Source organism: Pelophylax lessonae (assembly GCF_965119305.1).
Source record: "Pelophylax lessonae genome assembly, chromosome: 3".
Classification (NCBI taxonomy): Eukaryota; Metazoa; Chordata; class Amphibia; order Anura; family Ranidae; genus Pelophylax; species Pelophylax lessonae.
Window position 1 is genome coordinate 624,923,774 of NC_138770.1, and position 16,039 is coordinate 624,939,812.

At 42.4% G+C, this 16,039-nt stretch overlaps 1 protein-coding gene across 1 annotated transcript in view; it reads left to right on the top strand.

The window, feature by feature from the left end:
* Positions 1-16,039, top strand: part of INTS7 (integrator complex subunit 7) — a 159,126-nt gene that overhangs the window by 46,185 nt on the left and 96,902 nt on the right. Inside the window, exons 10-14 of the mRNA XM_082249275.1 lie at positions 4,763-4,860; positions 9,422-9,661; positions 13,213-13,350; positions 15,088-15,294; positions 15,386-15,580. Of these exons, the coding sequence (XP_082105401.1) occupies positions 4,763-4,860; positions 9,422-9,661; positions 13,213-13,350; positions 15,088-15,294; positions 15,386-15,580 (878 nt within the window). The remainder of the gene's footprint in view (positions 1-4,762; positions 4,861-9,421; positions 9,662-13,212; positions 13,351-15,087; positions 15,295-15,385; positions 15,581-16,039) is intronic.

Sequence of the window (16,039 nt, forward strand, 5' to 3'; positions counted from 1 at the left end):
ATGTCGGCATTCACCACCCGTATCCACATCCCAAGAGTCAACTCCGCAGTATAGATCCAACTCCTGGCGATCAATTTCCTAACGCAGAAAAAAAGAATGCGGAGAAACAGCTTGGTGGCCATATCTAGACCCTCCACTTCCACGACCCCCAGTAAACACACCAGGGGAGAACAAATATTCGGGAGACCAAAGCTATCCGCAATAAATTTCGTAACCTGAGACCACAGTGGTCGCACCTTAGGGCAGTCCCAGACCATATGCAGAAAGGAGCCTCGATCTCCCGAACACTTGTGGCACAAATCAGTATCCCTCTTACGCATAGAGAACAGACGAACCGGAGTATAGTAGGTCTGGTGTAGATATCTCAGCTGTATCATCTTGTCGGTCGAAGAAATAACCGTGCCCAAATAATTCTCCAATACCTCCTCCCACTGCTCCTCGGTCAAGTCAGGAATAAAGGTCACCCACCTAGCCCTGGCCCTATCCACTGCCCCAGAACCCCCAGGACACAGCGCCCCGTAGTATCTGGAAATCCGTTTCATCGGCTCCGGATCCATTAACAGAGCTTCGAGCGAGGGGTTAGTCAAAACCACAACCCCCCCCCCAAACTGCACCCGCACCGCGTGCTGAAGTTGTAAGTACCTGAAGCGCCACGTCCCGGGGATCCCAAAGGTCTCCCTCAGCTGTGTGAAGGACACCAACCTACCCTGATAGAAGAGCTGATGTAGCAAAAAAAAATTATTTTAGCTTGTAAACACCAAGTGTCAAAAATAGGCCCAGTCTTAAAGTGGATAAATGGACAACTTTGTGTAAAGCGCTACTTGGATGTGAGGCCTATGTATGTGGCCAGGCTGTGAAAAAGTGTTACACATGTGGTATCGCCATACTCAGGAGGAATAGCAGAATGTATTTTGGGGTGCAAGTTTTGCTATGTACATGCGATGTGTTAGAAATATTGCATAAATGGACAGCTTTGTGTAAAAAAAATGTGTTTTCATTTTCTTTCCACATTTTCCAAAAACTTGTGGAAAAAAATGACATATTCAAAAGACTCATTATGCCTCAAAAATTATACGTTGGGCTGTTTGCTTTCCAAAATGGGGTCATTTTATGGGGGTTTCCATTGTCCTGGTGCTCCAGGGCCTTCAAAAGTGCGATAGGTTGTCAGGAAATGATATGTGTAATTTGTGCTCCTAGAATGCCGGACGCTGCTTCTCGGATGTTAGGCCTCTGTATGTGGCCAGGCTGTGAAAAAGTCTCACACATGTGGTATCGCCATACTCAGGCAGAGTAGTAGAATGTGTTTTGGGGTGTAGTTGCAAGTATACATGTGCTGTGTGAGAGAAATAACCTGTTAATACGGCAATTTGTAAAAAAAAAAAAAATAAAAAAAAAAATCTTCATTTTGCAAAGCATTGTGGGAAAAAATTACAACTTCAAAAAACTCATCATGCCCCTTATTAAATACCTTGGAATGTCTACTTTCCAAAAAGGGGTCATTTGGGGGGTATTTGTACTTTCCTGACCTTTTAGTGTCTCAAGAAATGAGATAGGCCTTCAGTACATCAGGTGTGATCAAGTGTGATCAATTTTCAATGAATAGCACCATAACTTGTGGACTCTATAACTTTCACAAAGACCAAATAATATACACTTACTTGGGTTATTTTTACCAAAGATAAGTAGCAGTATAAATTTTGGCCAAAATTTGTGAAGAAAAATGACTAATTTGCAAAATTTTATGACAGAAACAAAGAAAAATGCGTTTTTTCACGATATTTTCAGTCTTTTTTTATTTATAGCACAAAAAATAAAAAACCCAGTATTGATCAAATACCATCAAAAGAAAGCTCTATTTGTGTGAAAAAAAGGACACAATTTTTGTATGGGTACAGTGTTGCATGACTGAGTAATTCTCAGTCAAAGTGTGAGAGCGCTGAAAGCTGAAAATCAGTCTGGGCAGGAAGGGGGTGAAAGTGCACTGTAGGCAAGTGGTTAAAGTGGTAGTAAACTCAATTTTTATTTTTACCTACAGAGTAAGCTTATAATAAAGCTTACCTGTAGGTTAAACGAATATCTCCTAAAAGTGCACCGTTTAAGAGGTATTCTAGTGAGGCGCAGCTGGTGACATCACTGGTGCATGCGTTCAGAAGGAACGGCATACCGTGCCGTTCCTGCAGAGCTCTGTGCCGCGACTGTGACTCCCTGGAAGAGGAGGTGAAGGTGGAAGCCTCTGCAGCAGTGATAGCGTGCTGCTGGAAGGCTTTATTTCAAGGTAAATACTGTAAAAAGAAAGTCTGATATGTATGGAATGAGGGCGATTGTACACAAAAACAAAAATAATGGCCTATGGGGCTTTTAAGAGGCACACAACCAATATTAAAAATATATAAATGTATTCCATAAAGTCATATATATATAAAATCAAATCATGAACAATCATGACAATGTAGTTTTATTGGTGGAATCAGTATAGGACATACAATGCAACTTCACGAATAGGTATGACTTCATTTATTCCAGATACTCTGTGCTGTATCGATCTCAACTCATTTCGCAAAATCTAAAATTCGCTTCATCAGGAGAAGCACAGATATAAATCTAAAAGCAAAAACCACGTAAGACTGACACCCCCCCCTGTAGGCTGATATGGATTTATTTTTTCAGTTTTAGGATTTTTTATTCCTACTCACTAGTGTGCTATTTGTCTGCTGGTACTGGCAGCCAGCTTCGTGGATTGATCATCCTCCCCTCCCCAACTCCCCGGGGGGAAGTTTAGCGTATCATCCCATTAAGTGGGGTGTTCCCATCACCATGACTACTGTGCTAATTTTTGGGATAGCCGATTGGACGTGGTAGACCACTCGTTGGTCATATGAGAGGATTGTGATTACTGTATCAACCATAAGTTGACAAATTTAGGAAGGGCTGGTTGCCCCTTTCCTTTTTTTTTGTATGGAGTGTCTGTCTTACGCTGTTTTTGTTTTTAGCTTTATATCCGTGCTTCTCCTGATGAAGCAAATTTTAGATTTTGTGAAACGCGTTGGGATTGATGCAGCACAGATTATCTGGAATAAATGAAGTCATACCTTTCATGAAGTTGAATTTTATGTCCTGTACAGATTCCACCGATGAAATTGCATTGTAATGATTGTTCATGATTTGATTTTATATGTATATGTCTTTATGTAATAAATTAATACATTTTTAATATTGATTGTGTGCCTCTTAAAAGTCCAATGGGGCATTATTATTGTTTTTATGTTTATTTCAAGGTAAGTCTTTCATAATGTAGTATCCGATACATACTAGCACATTATGGCTTTACTTTTTAGGGAGAGTTTTTTTTTTGGCAACGTTTCCTACTTATTTAAATCGGCTAAATGCATTCCAGGTGCATTGAAACAAAAGGTGTTTAATTCCTTACAGTTAGTTTTCTTAATTTTCCAAACAGTCACAATCTGAGCAGAAAAGCCTGTCCCCTGCCAGCTGCTCCAGAGTGAGACTCTTGGCCTCTGTATGGAAGCAATTACCTCTCTGTAGAGGTTAACAAGGCCCCTATTAAGTCAAAACTATAGCTATGCAATCTAAAATCAAGATTTCTGCTAATTGAAGATTTCGGGCTCTGACTCCACAGGGAGAGTGTTGGACCTCTGCAGAGAGTTCACTGCTTTCACACAGAAAGCAAGGGCCCTGCTGCTGCTGCCAGCATAATGCTGGCTTTTGTACTTTGGCTGAGGGTGATTTTTAAGGAAAACAAACTAAGGCTTTGCACATCTCTTGTTTTGATGCACTTGGAATGCATTGAGCTAATCTAAGCTGAATGTTCAATTGGCTTTAAAGTGGAACCCTAACCAGATATTTAATAGTTTCAGATAGAGAACCACTGTAAGGATTTCCTTCTGTGTTCAGGGAGGCTTAATTATTTTTTTATGTTCTAGTAACCACGTAGAAAGTGAAAAATATTTCAAGAGAGAACATAGACTCAAAAAAAAAAACCTACACACACCAGTCTGTATCGCACCCACTGCCTTTAATGATGGAGTCACCATATCAATCCAAAGTCATAGAAAAGCCAGCACTACAATATACTGAAAACCCGAGTAGCAGAGAGTTTACTAAAATCCCATGAAGATCAACTTTTTCCAAAGACACGAAGGCCTCCTTTGTCAAAGTATAGAGGTGTAGCAACAATCACATAATGTAAAACACAAGTATAAATATTCACAGTGAGGGCCAACAAGGTCCAACTGGGACCATGCTACCTGCTTAGTGACCCCAAATATGATCATATTCCATGGCACCTTCACTTTTTCCTGTAAAAAGATCTTGGCTCCATCTCACGTGAGTCCCCTTACCCTACTTTTGGGCAAGTTTTGCTGCTTCCTTGGTATTATTTTTGGAACCCCGGATGACATTACTGAACAGGTGGGATGGTCCCAGGATGGAGATAGAGAGATATACAAAAACACACACATGTGGTTCACATTAGGTTCACATTATGTGGTTTTTGCTATGTCTTGTCACCATAGCAAAGTGGGCTTGTATGTCTCAGAAAGCTTTTGTTTTATAGGTATTTAGGAAACTCTTTACTACTTAATTTTTCTGGCAAATACTTGGCTCTTCATTACTTGGTTTGCTATCATTTACCAGAATCCAAATGTTTTGGGTTTGGCTCAGGTTGGGCTCAAAGCTATTTGATGTAGGGATCTTATCAGAAAAAAATTGATATGTGATCTTTATTTTCTCTTCATATGACCAGATCAGCTGTCTCTGGAGAAGGATGCTGTGTATGGTCTGGAATCTCTGCTTGTTCTGTGCAGTCAGGATAACAGCGCAGGTGCTCAGCACACACTAAAGGTAAGTAGTGTTCACTAATACTTTACAGGGAAAATCGAATATTTGGAGAAAATCTTTATTTTACAAACTTACATTTATACAGAGTTTATACATGACCCTACTTTTGTAATTAAAAAAAAAAAAAGCTTTTCTGGCTGGTAATTTGGTAGTTAAAATTAACCACTTTACCACCGGAGGATTTTGCTGTCTTACGTCCAGACCACATTTTGCAATTCGGCACTGTGCGACTTTAACTGACAATTGCGCGGTCGTGCGATGCCGTACCCAAACGAAATTTGTCATTTTTTTCCCACAAATAGTGCTTTCTTTTGGTGGTATTTGATCACCTGTGCGATTTTTACTTTTTGCGCTATAAACAAAAAAAGAGCGACAATTTTGAAAAAATAACAATATTTTTCAAATTTTTTTATATGAAATTCCCCCCCAAAAAATGTAAAAATCAAAATTTTTTATCATTTTAGGCCAATTTGTTTTCTGCTACATATTTTTGGTAAAAAAAAAATCGCAATAAGCGTATTTTGATTTCTTTGCGCAAAAGTTATTGCCTTTACTAAGGGAAAGATTTCTGTCGTTTTTGGTGTTTTTTTTTTTAACGAGTAATGGCGGCGATCTGCGATATCTTTTGCGGGACTGCGACATAGCGGCGGACAGATCGGACCCTTGACTGACATTTTTGACACTTTTGGGAGTACCAGTGACCTTACTACAGTAATCAGTGCTATAAATATGCACTGTTTCTGTAAAAATTACACTGGCAGGGAATGGGTTAATTTTATTGGAGAGGGAGGGGTTAATATATGCCTGGTGCTTACTGACGTGTGGGGGGAGGTGACAGCTATGCTGAACCCTGCAATCTGACACTGCCTGTCACTTAGGAGATCCGCCCGCTTTGTTTACACAAGCGGGCGGATCTCCAGAATTGATTCCCCGACTCCCGTTGTGACTGAACACAGCGGGAGCGAGCCTCCGGCGGCGCACGCGCGCCGCTGAGAAGGGGGAGTGTCTGCCGGCGTAGGTCTACGTCGTCAGAGCCACTTTGCCGCAGTAGAGCTCTAGTGAGCAGCGGCAAAGTGGTTAAAGTTTAGGTCTGAAAATTTTCACATATTTACATTGGTCCAGATTGGGGGGGGGGGGGGGGTCATTCAGCTGCTGAGCTCAGAACTCAAGTGTTAAACATGAAATCGCTGTGTCCAATATTTCATTTTTAGCTTATTAAAAAGAAATAAAGAAAAAATTATGTCTCAAAAATTTCCTTAACCTTTTCTTTTACATATTATTTACTGTTTTAAAGGGTATGTGCAGGCAATACCCAGATTTCCCCCAAACCTCTTTCCCCCCTTCCTCTAGAGCAGTGTTTCTCAACCTTTTTCCAGTCGGGGCGCCCTTGAAAAGTATTTTTAGTCTTGAGGCACCCCTGTCCAAGGTTCAGTTCACGTTACTGTATGTCGCGGAACAAGCGCAAAACCACGCTCGTTCCTGACACACAGACAAATGCTCTGCTCTTTAGGGATGCCAATAATTCTTAATAGTACACCACAGATTGGAAAACATGGGATGCTTTTGGTGCGGCGTAATTTAAAAGTCAGGGATTTCTTTCACTGCATTTCTGCGGGTAGGGAATCCCATTGAAATTAATTTGCAGCCATACACGCAGCACGCAGTCATGCAGATGTGAACCAAGGGCTTGTTCACATGTCAGGTTGGAGGGGTGGTAAAACTCAATGCTTGAGCTGTTTTTTAGCACCCCCCAACTCCTCCCCCTTTAGCTGCAGAAGCATCAGCTGAGGGTGTACACATGCTGTGGCTGCAGCTAGAGGTATACCCAGGGTGAATGGGGCTGCACTGCAACTACCCCGCAACTATGTGCATTGCATGGTTGCGTGTAGTGATGCTACATTTACAGGCTTAAAACAGGCGGTGAGGAGGCAACATATTGCTTCTTTAACGCCTGCCAAATGTCTCTGAAAAGCAATCTGAGCATGGATTGCTTTTCAGAGGAGCAGAAGTTTTTGCTGCTATCACAAACAAGCCCTAAAAAAAGCATTTCTGATGGTACATATACTCTCTCTCTCTCTCTCACACACACACACACACACACACACACACACACACACACACACACACACACACACACACGTGTATATATGCACACATATGGACACAGATAGACAAGTGTACACACACACACATATACAGACACATGTGTACACAAATACAGGCACATGTGCACACACATGTACAAACACATATGAACACACAGGAACACACACAGGAACACACACAGGAACACACACAGGAACACACACAGGAACACACACAGGAACACACACAGGAACACACACAGGAACACACACACGAAAACACACACGAAAACACACACAGGAACACACACAGGAACACACACAGGAACACACACACGAAAACACACACGAACACACACACGAACACACACACATAAAGCCATTTTAAAATGTTCTAGCACAGTACCTTTTTCTCATTCAGCCGGGTACTGCACTGTAGGGGGAAGCAGAGAGCACAGCACACTCCTTCCTTCCTTTACTTTCACTTTCGAAGCTGAGGAAGCTCCCTTGCAGTGCTAATGTACAGTTTGGCAGGGGATCCAGAGATATGGCTCAACTGACAGCCCTACTCTCCCACTATTCCGCGGCACACCTCAGGACCTCTGGCGGCACACCTGTGTGCCGCGGCACACTGGTTGAGAAAGGCTGCTCTAGAGTATGTCCCAGCATTATTTATCTTTTTTTCTTTTACCTTGTTCCTGTGGAGAGAAACCGTTTTCATTTCTTTGTGACATCATCAATAGGCTTTTTAATAATTCTTGAAGTAGAAGCCGCTAGAGGTCAGTTCATGGTGACAGATGCACACCCCCTAGAATTATATCATCTTTTGAGAGTCTTTTCCTACACAGAGTGTTTGGGCAGCCTCTTTTGGGTCAAGGCATTGTTATTGTTTTGCTGAGAGAGAAATCGGTGTATACAACTGTGGAGAGATGGAGAGAGGGGTTAGGTGGAGTTCTTTAGTCCAGCAGGCTGGGCTGACCATGCCACTTAGGATTTCAATGCAGCAGAGGCACTGGGGGAGATTTACTAAAACTGATGCACACAGAATCTGGTGGTGCAGCTGTGCATAGTAACCAATCAGCATCCAGGTTGTATTGTCAAAGCTTAATTGAACAAGCTGAAGTAAGAAGTTGATTGGTAACTATGCACAGCTGCACCAGATTCTATGTGCACCAGCTTTAGTATATCCCCCCTCCCCACTGTGCCTAAAGCCGGCCATAGATGGAGCGATTTTCTTTCCTGCAACCATGGGTCGAAACGACGTAACTGTATGTCGTTTCACGGGACCGCTAGTGGGGGCGCGCGCACGCAGATTGGCTACAGGGGGAGCCAATCAGTGGGTCTGGCGGCTGCAATGTCCCCCGGGCACCCGCGTTCGCTTCCCGTGGTAACAGAACGGCGGTCTGCTGTGTTTACAGCTGTTCTGTCAGTAATGAACACAGGGATCCTGTGTTCCTCTTATTTAGGAACACAGGTCTCTGTTCATTCAGCAAGCCCATTACATTTTTTTTATTGGAAATGTTTTATAGCAGAAAGTAAAAAATATTGTTTTTTTTTTTTTTCAGAATTTATAGCGTAAAAAATACAAATTGCATGGGTGATCTACTACCACCGAAAGAAAGCTCTATTTGTGGGGAAAAAGGTTATTTGTTTTATCTGGGTACAGCATTGCACGACCGCGCAATTGTCAGTTAAATTAGCGCAGTACTTTATTGCAAAAATGACCTGGTCATTAAGGGGGTAAAACCTTCTGGGCCAGAAGTGGTTAAACAAGAACTTAGGTGCACACTGATTTTCTGATCCACAGGTATTTTTAAAGGGTCAAACATGTACACACATTGCTGAAATGTACTGAATATTTTTTTTTTATTTGTTTTTCCCAGACATACAGTTTAGTCCCGGTTCAAACTAGGGCGACCTGTTAGGCGACCTGGTCGCCTCACAGGTCGCCGCAGGTCGCCTCCCATAGGGAAGCTGCGGACCCGTTCTAATAGGAGCGACACAAGTCGCTCCGACCTAGAAAAAGGGTCCGGAGCTTCTTTGGGGCGACCAGGAGGCGACCGCCATAGACTTCAATGTTATGAAGTCCGTGGCGGCCGCTCCGAGGTCGTGGCGTGGTGCGAAGTAGCGTCGCCTGCATGTGAACGGGGGCTTATTGTAATCCATAATGTAGTGGCTTCAGTGAAATATTAACTGGGCTTGCAAAGAAAGCACTGTTGGGTGCTACAGTACACATTTTGCCTGGTAGCTTGACCTCTTCAGGGACACCCTCAGAGCCCCCTGATCTTCATTATGCACAGACTTGCTTTCTATTGGTCAGTGTTTGCAAAGCCTTGGTGTAAATAGGTTAAGTGACTTTAAAGCTGTTGGCTAAGCACATTGGTTATAACGTTCTCCCCCTGACATCTCATATTTACTATGATCCATGTGTGCAAGTTGTTGAGATAGCAGGTTACTACATTGTGCATTTGTCCCTTCAGACTGCCTTGTCCTGTATGGTGAAGCTGGCAAAGTGCCGGCCGTACTTGAGCCAGTCCGTGGTGGAATCTCTTCTGACCCAGCTACACAGCGCCCAGGACTCTGCCCGGATTTGTCTATGCCATTGCCTGGCCTCTGTCGCCATGCAGCTGCCAGTGCTGGGGGATGGCATGCTGGGAGATTTGGTGGAGCTTTACAAAGTCATTGGGAGATCAGCAACTGATAAACAACAAGAGCTTCTGGTGAGTTATTGAATATCCTTATTTTGAATTAAGCTAACGCATTCAGTAGCACCTTACATAATGTATAAAACAATTTGTTGATATCCTGGTTGATCTTGCAATTCCTTCCCCAGTTTTACACCTACTTTCATACACACTTTAAGATCAAGTTGGTTAAATATCATTAACCATCAATGTTGATTTTACCTTTGGTGGAAACCAGATCACCCACAAAGATATGGGGAAGAGCATGCATCCTATTTACAGGTAGAGTATCTGGTGGGACTCCCCACACATGACACAAGTACTGCAAGAGAAGAATACTAAACACTGCTTAGAGCAGAGAGTGGATACCCCTGTCCGCTCTGTGCTGTACTCCACAACGTTACTGCACGCTGCACCCTGTATTTTATGTTCCATTCATAAGAAAGCAGGCCATGAGAAGGAGCTCAACTCGAGAGACCGGTTAATGACTGACACGTTAAAAAGAAATTAACACAAAAAATGCACATTTATAAAACACAGTGATGTGCTTTACAAAGGTGATTAGCACTCCCCTTGTTTTCGCACTCCAAAGCAAGTGGAAGGCTAATTATATGTGGGTTTTGGGGGGGCTTTCTTTTTTCTAAAACACCAGTATGGTAAGATGATACTTCTGCTTTATACATGGGGGCCCTTAGTCACCATACTGCCCAAATTTGGGTAAAGTAAAAAAAAAAAAAAAAAGGGCAACTATAAAATCGGATCATTTTTATAAAATTTTTAGTTTTAAATAGACAGCCGCATTACTCACAACAAACTAAGGAAGGTATTCAAACATACGGTGACAATTTAAATAATCCAAGCTTCCGTAATCAGCAGACGTTAGCTAGTTTGGAAACAGGGTAGAGTACACTGCAATAACATAAAATTATATCTATGGATTCACTTCAATTTTCCAAGTAAAGAAGGTACACTGTATGAACATGAGCCTGCATGTATCTAATAACCTAAATCGAACTTGCACAAAGAGACCAAAGTACTTTTACGTATGACCTGTACAGCAATATGACCTCTTCAAGAAAGTAATATCAAGACTTTAGGTGTGCATAGTGACTCCATACTCAAAGAAAATACATTTTTATTAAAGTTTCAACATATAACAATTAACCGATAAGTAACATGTATTATAAAGTACAGCAAGGTAATTACGTGAAGTAAGGATAAGTACAACATTAACGACATAAAATGACCAGGAGAAGGTGAGACATATGGGTACACACATGAGAGCTTGCCTCCGTATGCGTCCACAGCTGGGTGTAAAATGCCCGGACCGGCCCACCCCCAGAGATCTCTCAACTACGGTCCCGGAAGGTGTGCCTGACCAGGCGAGGCTATAGGACGCAAGGGTGCTCTAGGTCGTAGTTGCCACCTTTTTAATATCACTTTTAGATTGTTTGAAAACATTTATATGTTCAGGTAAGAGCAAAGAATAAATAAAAAATAAAAGTTATAATATCACAGTTATTCTAGATAGACCAAATAACTTATTAATTTAGCCTTAAAGCTCAACTCCGGTCTAAACTTATTTTGTCTAATCACAAGAGGTATGCATTTCTGAATCTTGGGGGCATATTAATAAAGCCATGAATATGACATTGACCAAAAAATTACTGCAGGTGAATCTTCAAGGTGCATTTGTTTTTAAATTAATGTGAATGTTTCAATACCAGTGAGTGTTTAATGAATGTCTCATCCACTCCTTAAAGAGAAGATGGGTATTTTTTATTTTTTTTTAGAATCATACTTACCTAGGTGGATGCTGAATCGGTCTGGTGCTGCATCTGCCCCCCGCTGGCTCGAAGGCTGAGAACCGAGCATCAAACACCGCTGATCACTCGGTTCTCCATGCTCACTGAGCAGAGAGCTGGTGACTGTAATTTACCGTTCTCTGCTCCGTCCCGCCACTGGAGCGCTGGGCAGTGGAGGGGGCGGGAGCAGGTGACTCAGGCTCTCAGTGGCTCACTGAGAGGCTGAACCAGGTGCCGGTCCAGGGTTGTGGTTGGACCCTGCATTCACTATATCTGGTCTTCCCAGGACCCTGCATTCACTATATCTGGTCTTCCCAGGACCCTGCATTCACTATATCTGGTGTCTCATAGTACACAGAACATGGAAATACAATAATTTTAGTAAATATAAACTGCTAAATACCTTTTCTCATCAGCTGTATAAAGCAGTCTTGTGACTTCTATCAGTGTCCAGCCAAGCACTGGTTAAAGCTTGTAGAAGGAGTTTTCTAGAGTGTTACGAGACTGCAAGACCTGTGACCCTCTGTCTGGAGTGGACAGTGCTAATTTGCCCTGTGCTGATCACATGCGCCCTCCCAAGAAAAAAAAACCTCTCTAGCAATACAATAAACTGAGCATGTGCCAGCCTGACTCCATGAGCTCTGTGTTATCGGGTAAGTATTAGGGGATAGTGGAAGGATTGAAGGATCAGAGAAGACAGGATTAAACAGCCTTTTTTACACAATGCAGAGAACTAACCCCCCTTCAGTTCCACAATGAGTAGAACAAGCATACTTTACTGCATATACAGACTGATTTTACTGTTGTGGCTTTAGTAACACTTGAAATATTCTTTTGGATGTACTAGATAATCTTCTCAATCTGTGCCGTAAATCAACATAGAATAAGTACTGCACTTTGCTTCTTCCAAGAACTTCCTGTACTAAAGACCAATCACTGCTGCTCCTTCTTTCTGTGCAGGGTGACGGGTCTTGTATCTGCTCCCCTCCTGTAGTTTAATGCAGGCAGCCTCTAGTGGTGGGCCTGCTGGGCCTTTCTCACAGCTCTGCGGTCTGTGCAGTCTATGTATAGCACAGTGATCTCACTGATAATTTTACAAGGTAATATCTGGTTTTACAAATGTATTTAGTGCACACAAAGTGGATGTATATTGTTTGTGGCTATTGTGGAATACATTTACATAATACTTTTTCTGCATGAAGTTCAGCTGTAAGTAAAGACCTTTTCTTCCCTACCCCCTAAATAGCAATTGATTAAATCCCCAGACCTAAGTGGTATATTGGATTCATAGCTTTGGGGGCAAAAAGTCAACAGAAAGCAAATCTCGGAGTAAGGCAGCTTGTTCATCATCAACAAAAGGAAAAAACACGTCTGCTTTATCCCTTACAGTGCAATACAATTGCTAATCCAGGAACACTTAGACCCACTGCCCAGTTAGGAAAGATTGCCATTTTTCATAAGTCACAGCCATTTTTTAAGAATAGAAAGCTAACATTTAAAACATACTTTTCTTGCTCTGCTCCTGCATGATGTGTTAGAAGGGGTAGGTCAATTGTTTACCCCAGTGTTTACTGGAAAGGCTCAATTTGCATATTTATTGCTCTCCTATTGTAAGGAATTGAGGTAATTACGGTAGGTGTTAATAAGTTGCTTTTAGTGGCTTTAACAGTTTCTCATTTTAAATTATTATTCTTGCATTCTTCACCACCTTTTTAGCATTTTACCTTGTTGTTGGGTATTTTTTTTTTTACATTCATTTCTTGTTAAAAATATGTCTTTCAGGTTGCCCTTGCCACTGTTATTTTTGTAGCAAGTCAGAAAGCTCTGTCTCCAGATGTCAAAACTGTAATCAAACAGCAGCTAGAGAATGTGTCTAATGGCTGGACTGTGTATAGGATTGCCAGACAAGCTTCCCGAATGGTAATGCTTAGAAGAGAAGTAGGAGTTTTGTTGTTTTTTTTTTTTTTTTGTTTTTTTTCAGTTTTTTTTTTAGAATCGTACTTACCTAAGTGGATGCAGCATCAGTCCCCCAGTGCCTCTAACACTGAGAACCGAGCAATCGAACACCGCTGATCGCTCAGTTCATACAGCTCCCTTAGCAGAGAGCTGCTGACTGCCAGTCAGCAGCTCTCTGCTCTGCCCCCCCCCCCCCCCAATGCTTACTGGAGTGCTGGGCTGTGGAGGTGACGGGAGCTGGTCCAGGCATGTGGGCAGATCCAAACTTCATTGTCTCGATCTTGCCCGAATCTGGACTGCCTCTGTGACGTCAGCTGTCAGCGGGCTTCAGCCGTCTGCTGAAAACAAGTCACATGAGTGCAGAACGAACTGCACTCCTGTGATCCACAGGAGAAGTACAGCCAAACAAGCTTTGACTGTACTTCTCCTTTAAGTCTGTACATTTTTAAAATGTAAAGTTTCACTGACTTTAGCTGGTTTGCCACCCATGAGCAGGTTTCAATGCTTCCAGCAAAGTCCTTTCTTGAAATAGTCACAAATCACAATTGTAATGATGTAGCAAACATACTAAGGGGTTGATCTACTAAAAGTAAATGGATTGTGCACTCTTCAAGCGCAGTTGCTTTAGACCTTATTAAATGAGCAGAATCTCTGTTGACTTCCATCATCCAATTATGTGCAAGCAAAATTGTTTGTTTTTTTCCTTGCATGTGATTGGGTACTCTTTGCAAAGTAAAAGTTCACCTAATTTACAAAGCTCTGGAGCAACTGCGCTTGCAGAGTGCACAGTCTATTTGCCTTTAGTAAATCAGCCCCTGATACCCGGCCATAGATGATTCCAATCTTGGCCGGTTCAGCAGGAACCGGCCAAGATTCAAACCATGTATGGGCAGGCTGAATGTACCAAGTTAATCGATCAATCAACTTGGGTACAACCAGCCTGAAAATTTTTTATGCACTTATCACTAGCTGCTAGCAATAATCACCGTCTTCTCCCAACTTGAACAATTTCCACCGCCACCATCCCCAGCACTGGGAGAATGCTATAGCTAGGCAGGAGGGATTCCAGTGTCAACAATGTCTGTGTTGATGAGGGAATCAAACACATTTCCTTTGCTCTCTGTATGGCCTGCATAAGATTGCAAAAAGACCAAAATTGATCCAATTCATTCTAACTCCTCTCTGTATTGTTTTTATGATCTCCTGTTGTTGTTACCTAAGGCCAGCCATACACTGTCCAAATTCCTTTCCTGCAACCTGTGGTTGCAGGAAAGAAAGTTGCACGATTCCCCCATCAACACACAGTGCTGACAGGGAAATCAGCAATTGTCTTCTCCCGGCGGGGGGTGGCAGCAGCCACTAGCTATAATTGCAAGAGAATCTGGCAGGCTGGTGTACCCAAGTTGATCTATTGATCAACTTGGTACATTCAGCCTGCCCTTTAACGGTTCGAATCTTGGCCAGTTACTGCTGAGCCGGCCGAGATCTGAACCGTGTATGGCCGACCTAAGACAATCTATGATAACACAGCATTGAGATGAGTTGCTCTGATATGAAAATTATGTTACACTGCAACTTTCAAATGTTAAGAGAGTGCTCTACCTGAGGAAAGGGATATCCATACTGAAATAATCCCTGTATGATGTTATTTGGGGACAGTGACTGTATTTGTTTTGCAAATAAAATTTGTCTTTGATGCAGGGGAACCATGATATGGCTCGGGAGCTGTATCAGAGCCTGCTCACACAAGTGGCCTCAGAACACTTCTATTTCTGGTTGAACAGCCTGAAGGAATTCTCCATGGCTGAGCAGTGCCTGACTCAGCTGCAAGAAGATGACATTGGCTCCGCCCTTTCATCCATTGCGGACTCCTTGAAATCCTACCATAAAGGGATTGCCTCCCTTACAGTGAGTACCAGTGATTACTATTGTCTCATAGTACAGATATTGTTTTCATTCTTTATCCCTGAAAGTATGATATGTGACATGCTCCCTGCAGGCTGCCAGTACACCCATGAGCCCTCTAAGCTTCCAGTGTGATTTTGTGAAGCTGCGTATAGATCTTCTTCAAGCTTTCTTCCAGCTCATCTGCACATGTAACAGTCTGAAGACCAGCCCTCCTCCAGCCATCGCCTCTACAATGGCCATGACTTCCGGAAATGATCTGCAACGCTGTGGGCGCATTTCTACCCAGGTATGGTAAAAGCACATGCAGGGCAGGGACCAATATCTAATATTCGTTGTATAGAAGTGTATTAAAGTGGAACAAAAATGTAAGGTCCGCTCGTCTTTTAGAGCACCCATGGTGAGATCCAGGACAAGCTGTGTGTCCTGTGAGAAGAGACTCCAGCACAGAGCAGGAGCATCAGCTCACCAGTTTTAGCTTGGTCTTCTATGAGGTGATTTTGGTTTGCATTGCTGTCTGTGTCCCATTGAGGATTTTCTTTCCTCCTTGATTTGGTGATGGTAGTCACTGTGACAGCAAGTTGAAGTAAATGAGGCACAGACAACAGTTAACGTACATCTGAACCAAAGAACAGAGATGTAGTATATTGTAGCTTACCAATCTTTAGATGTGGTGGCTGCATTATTTTTTTATTTTTGGACAAGTACATGTTCTGCAGAATAACTTGATTCTTTCAGCAATCCAGTG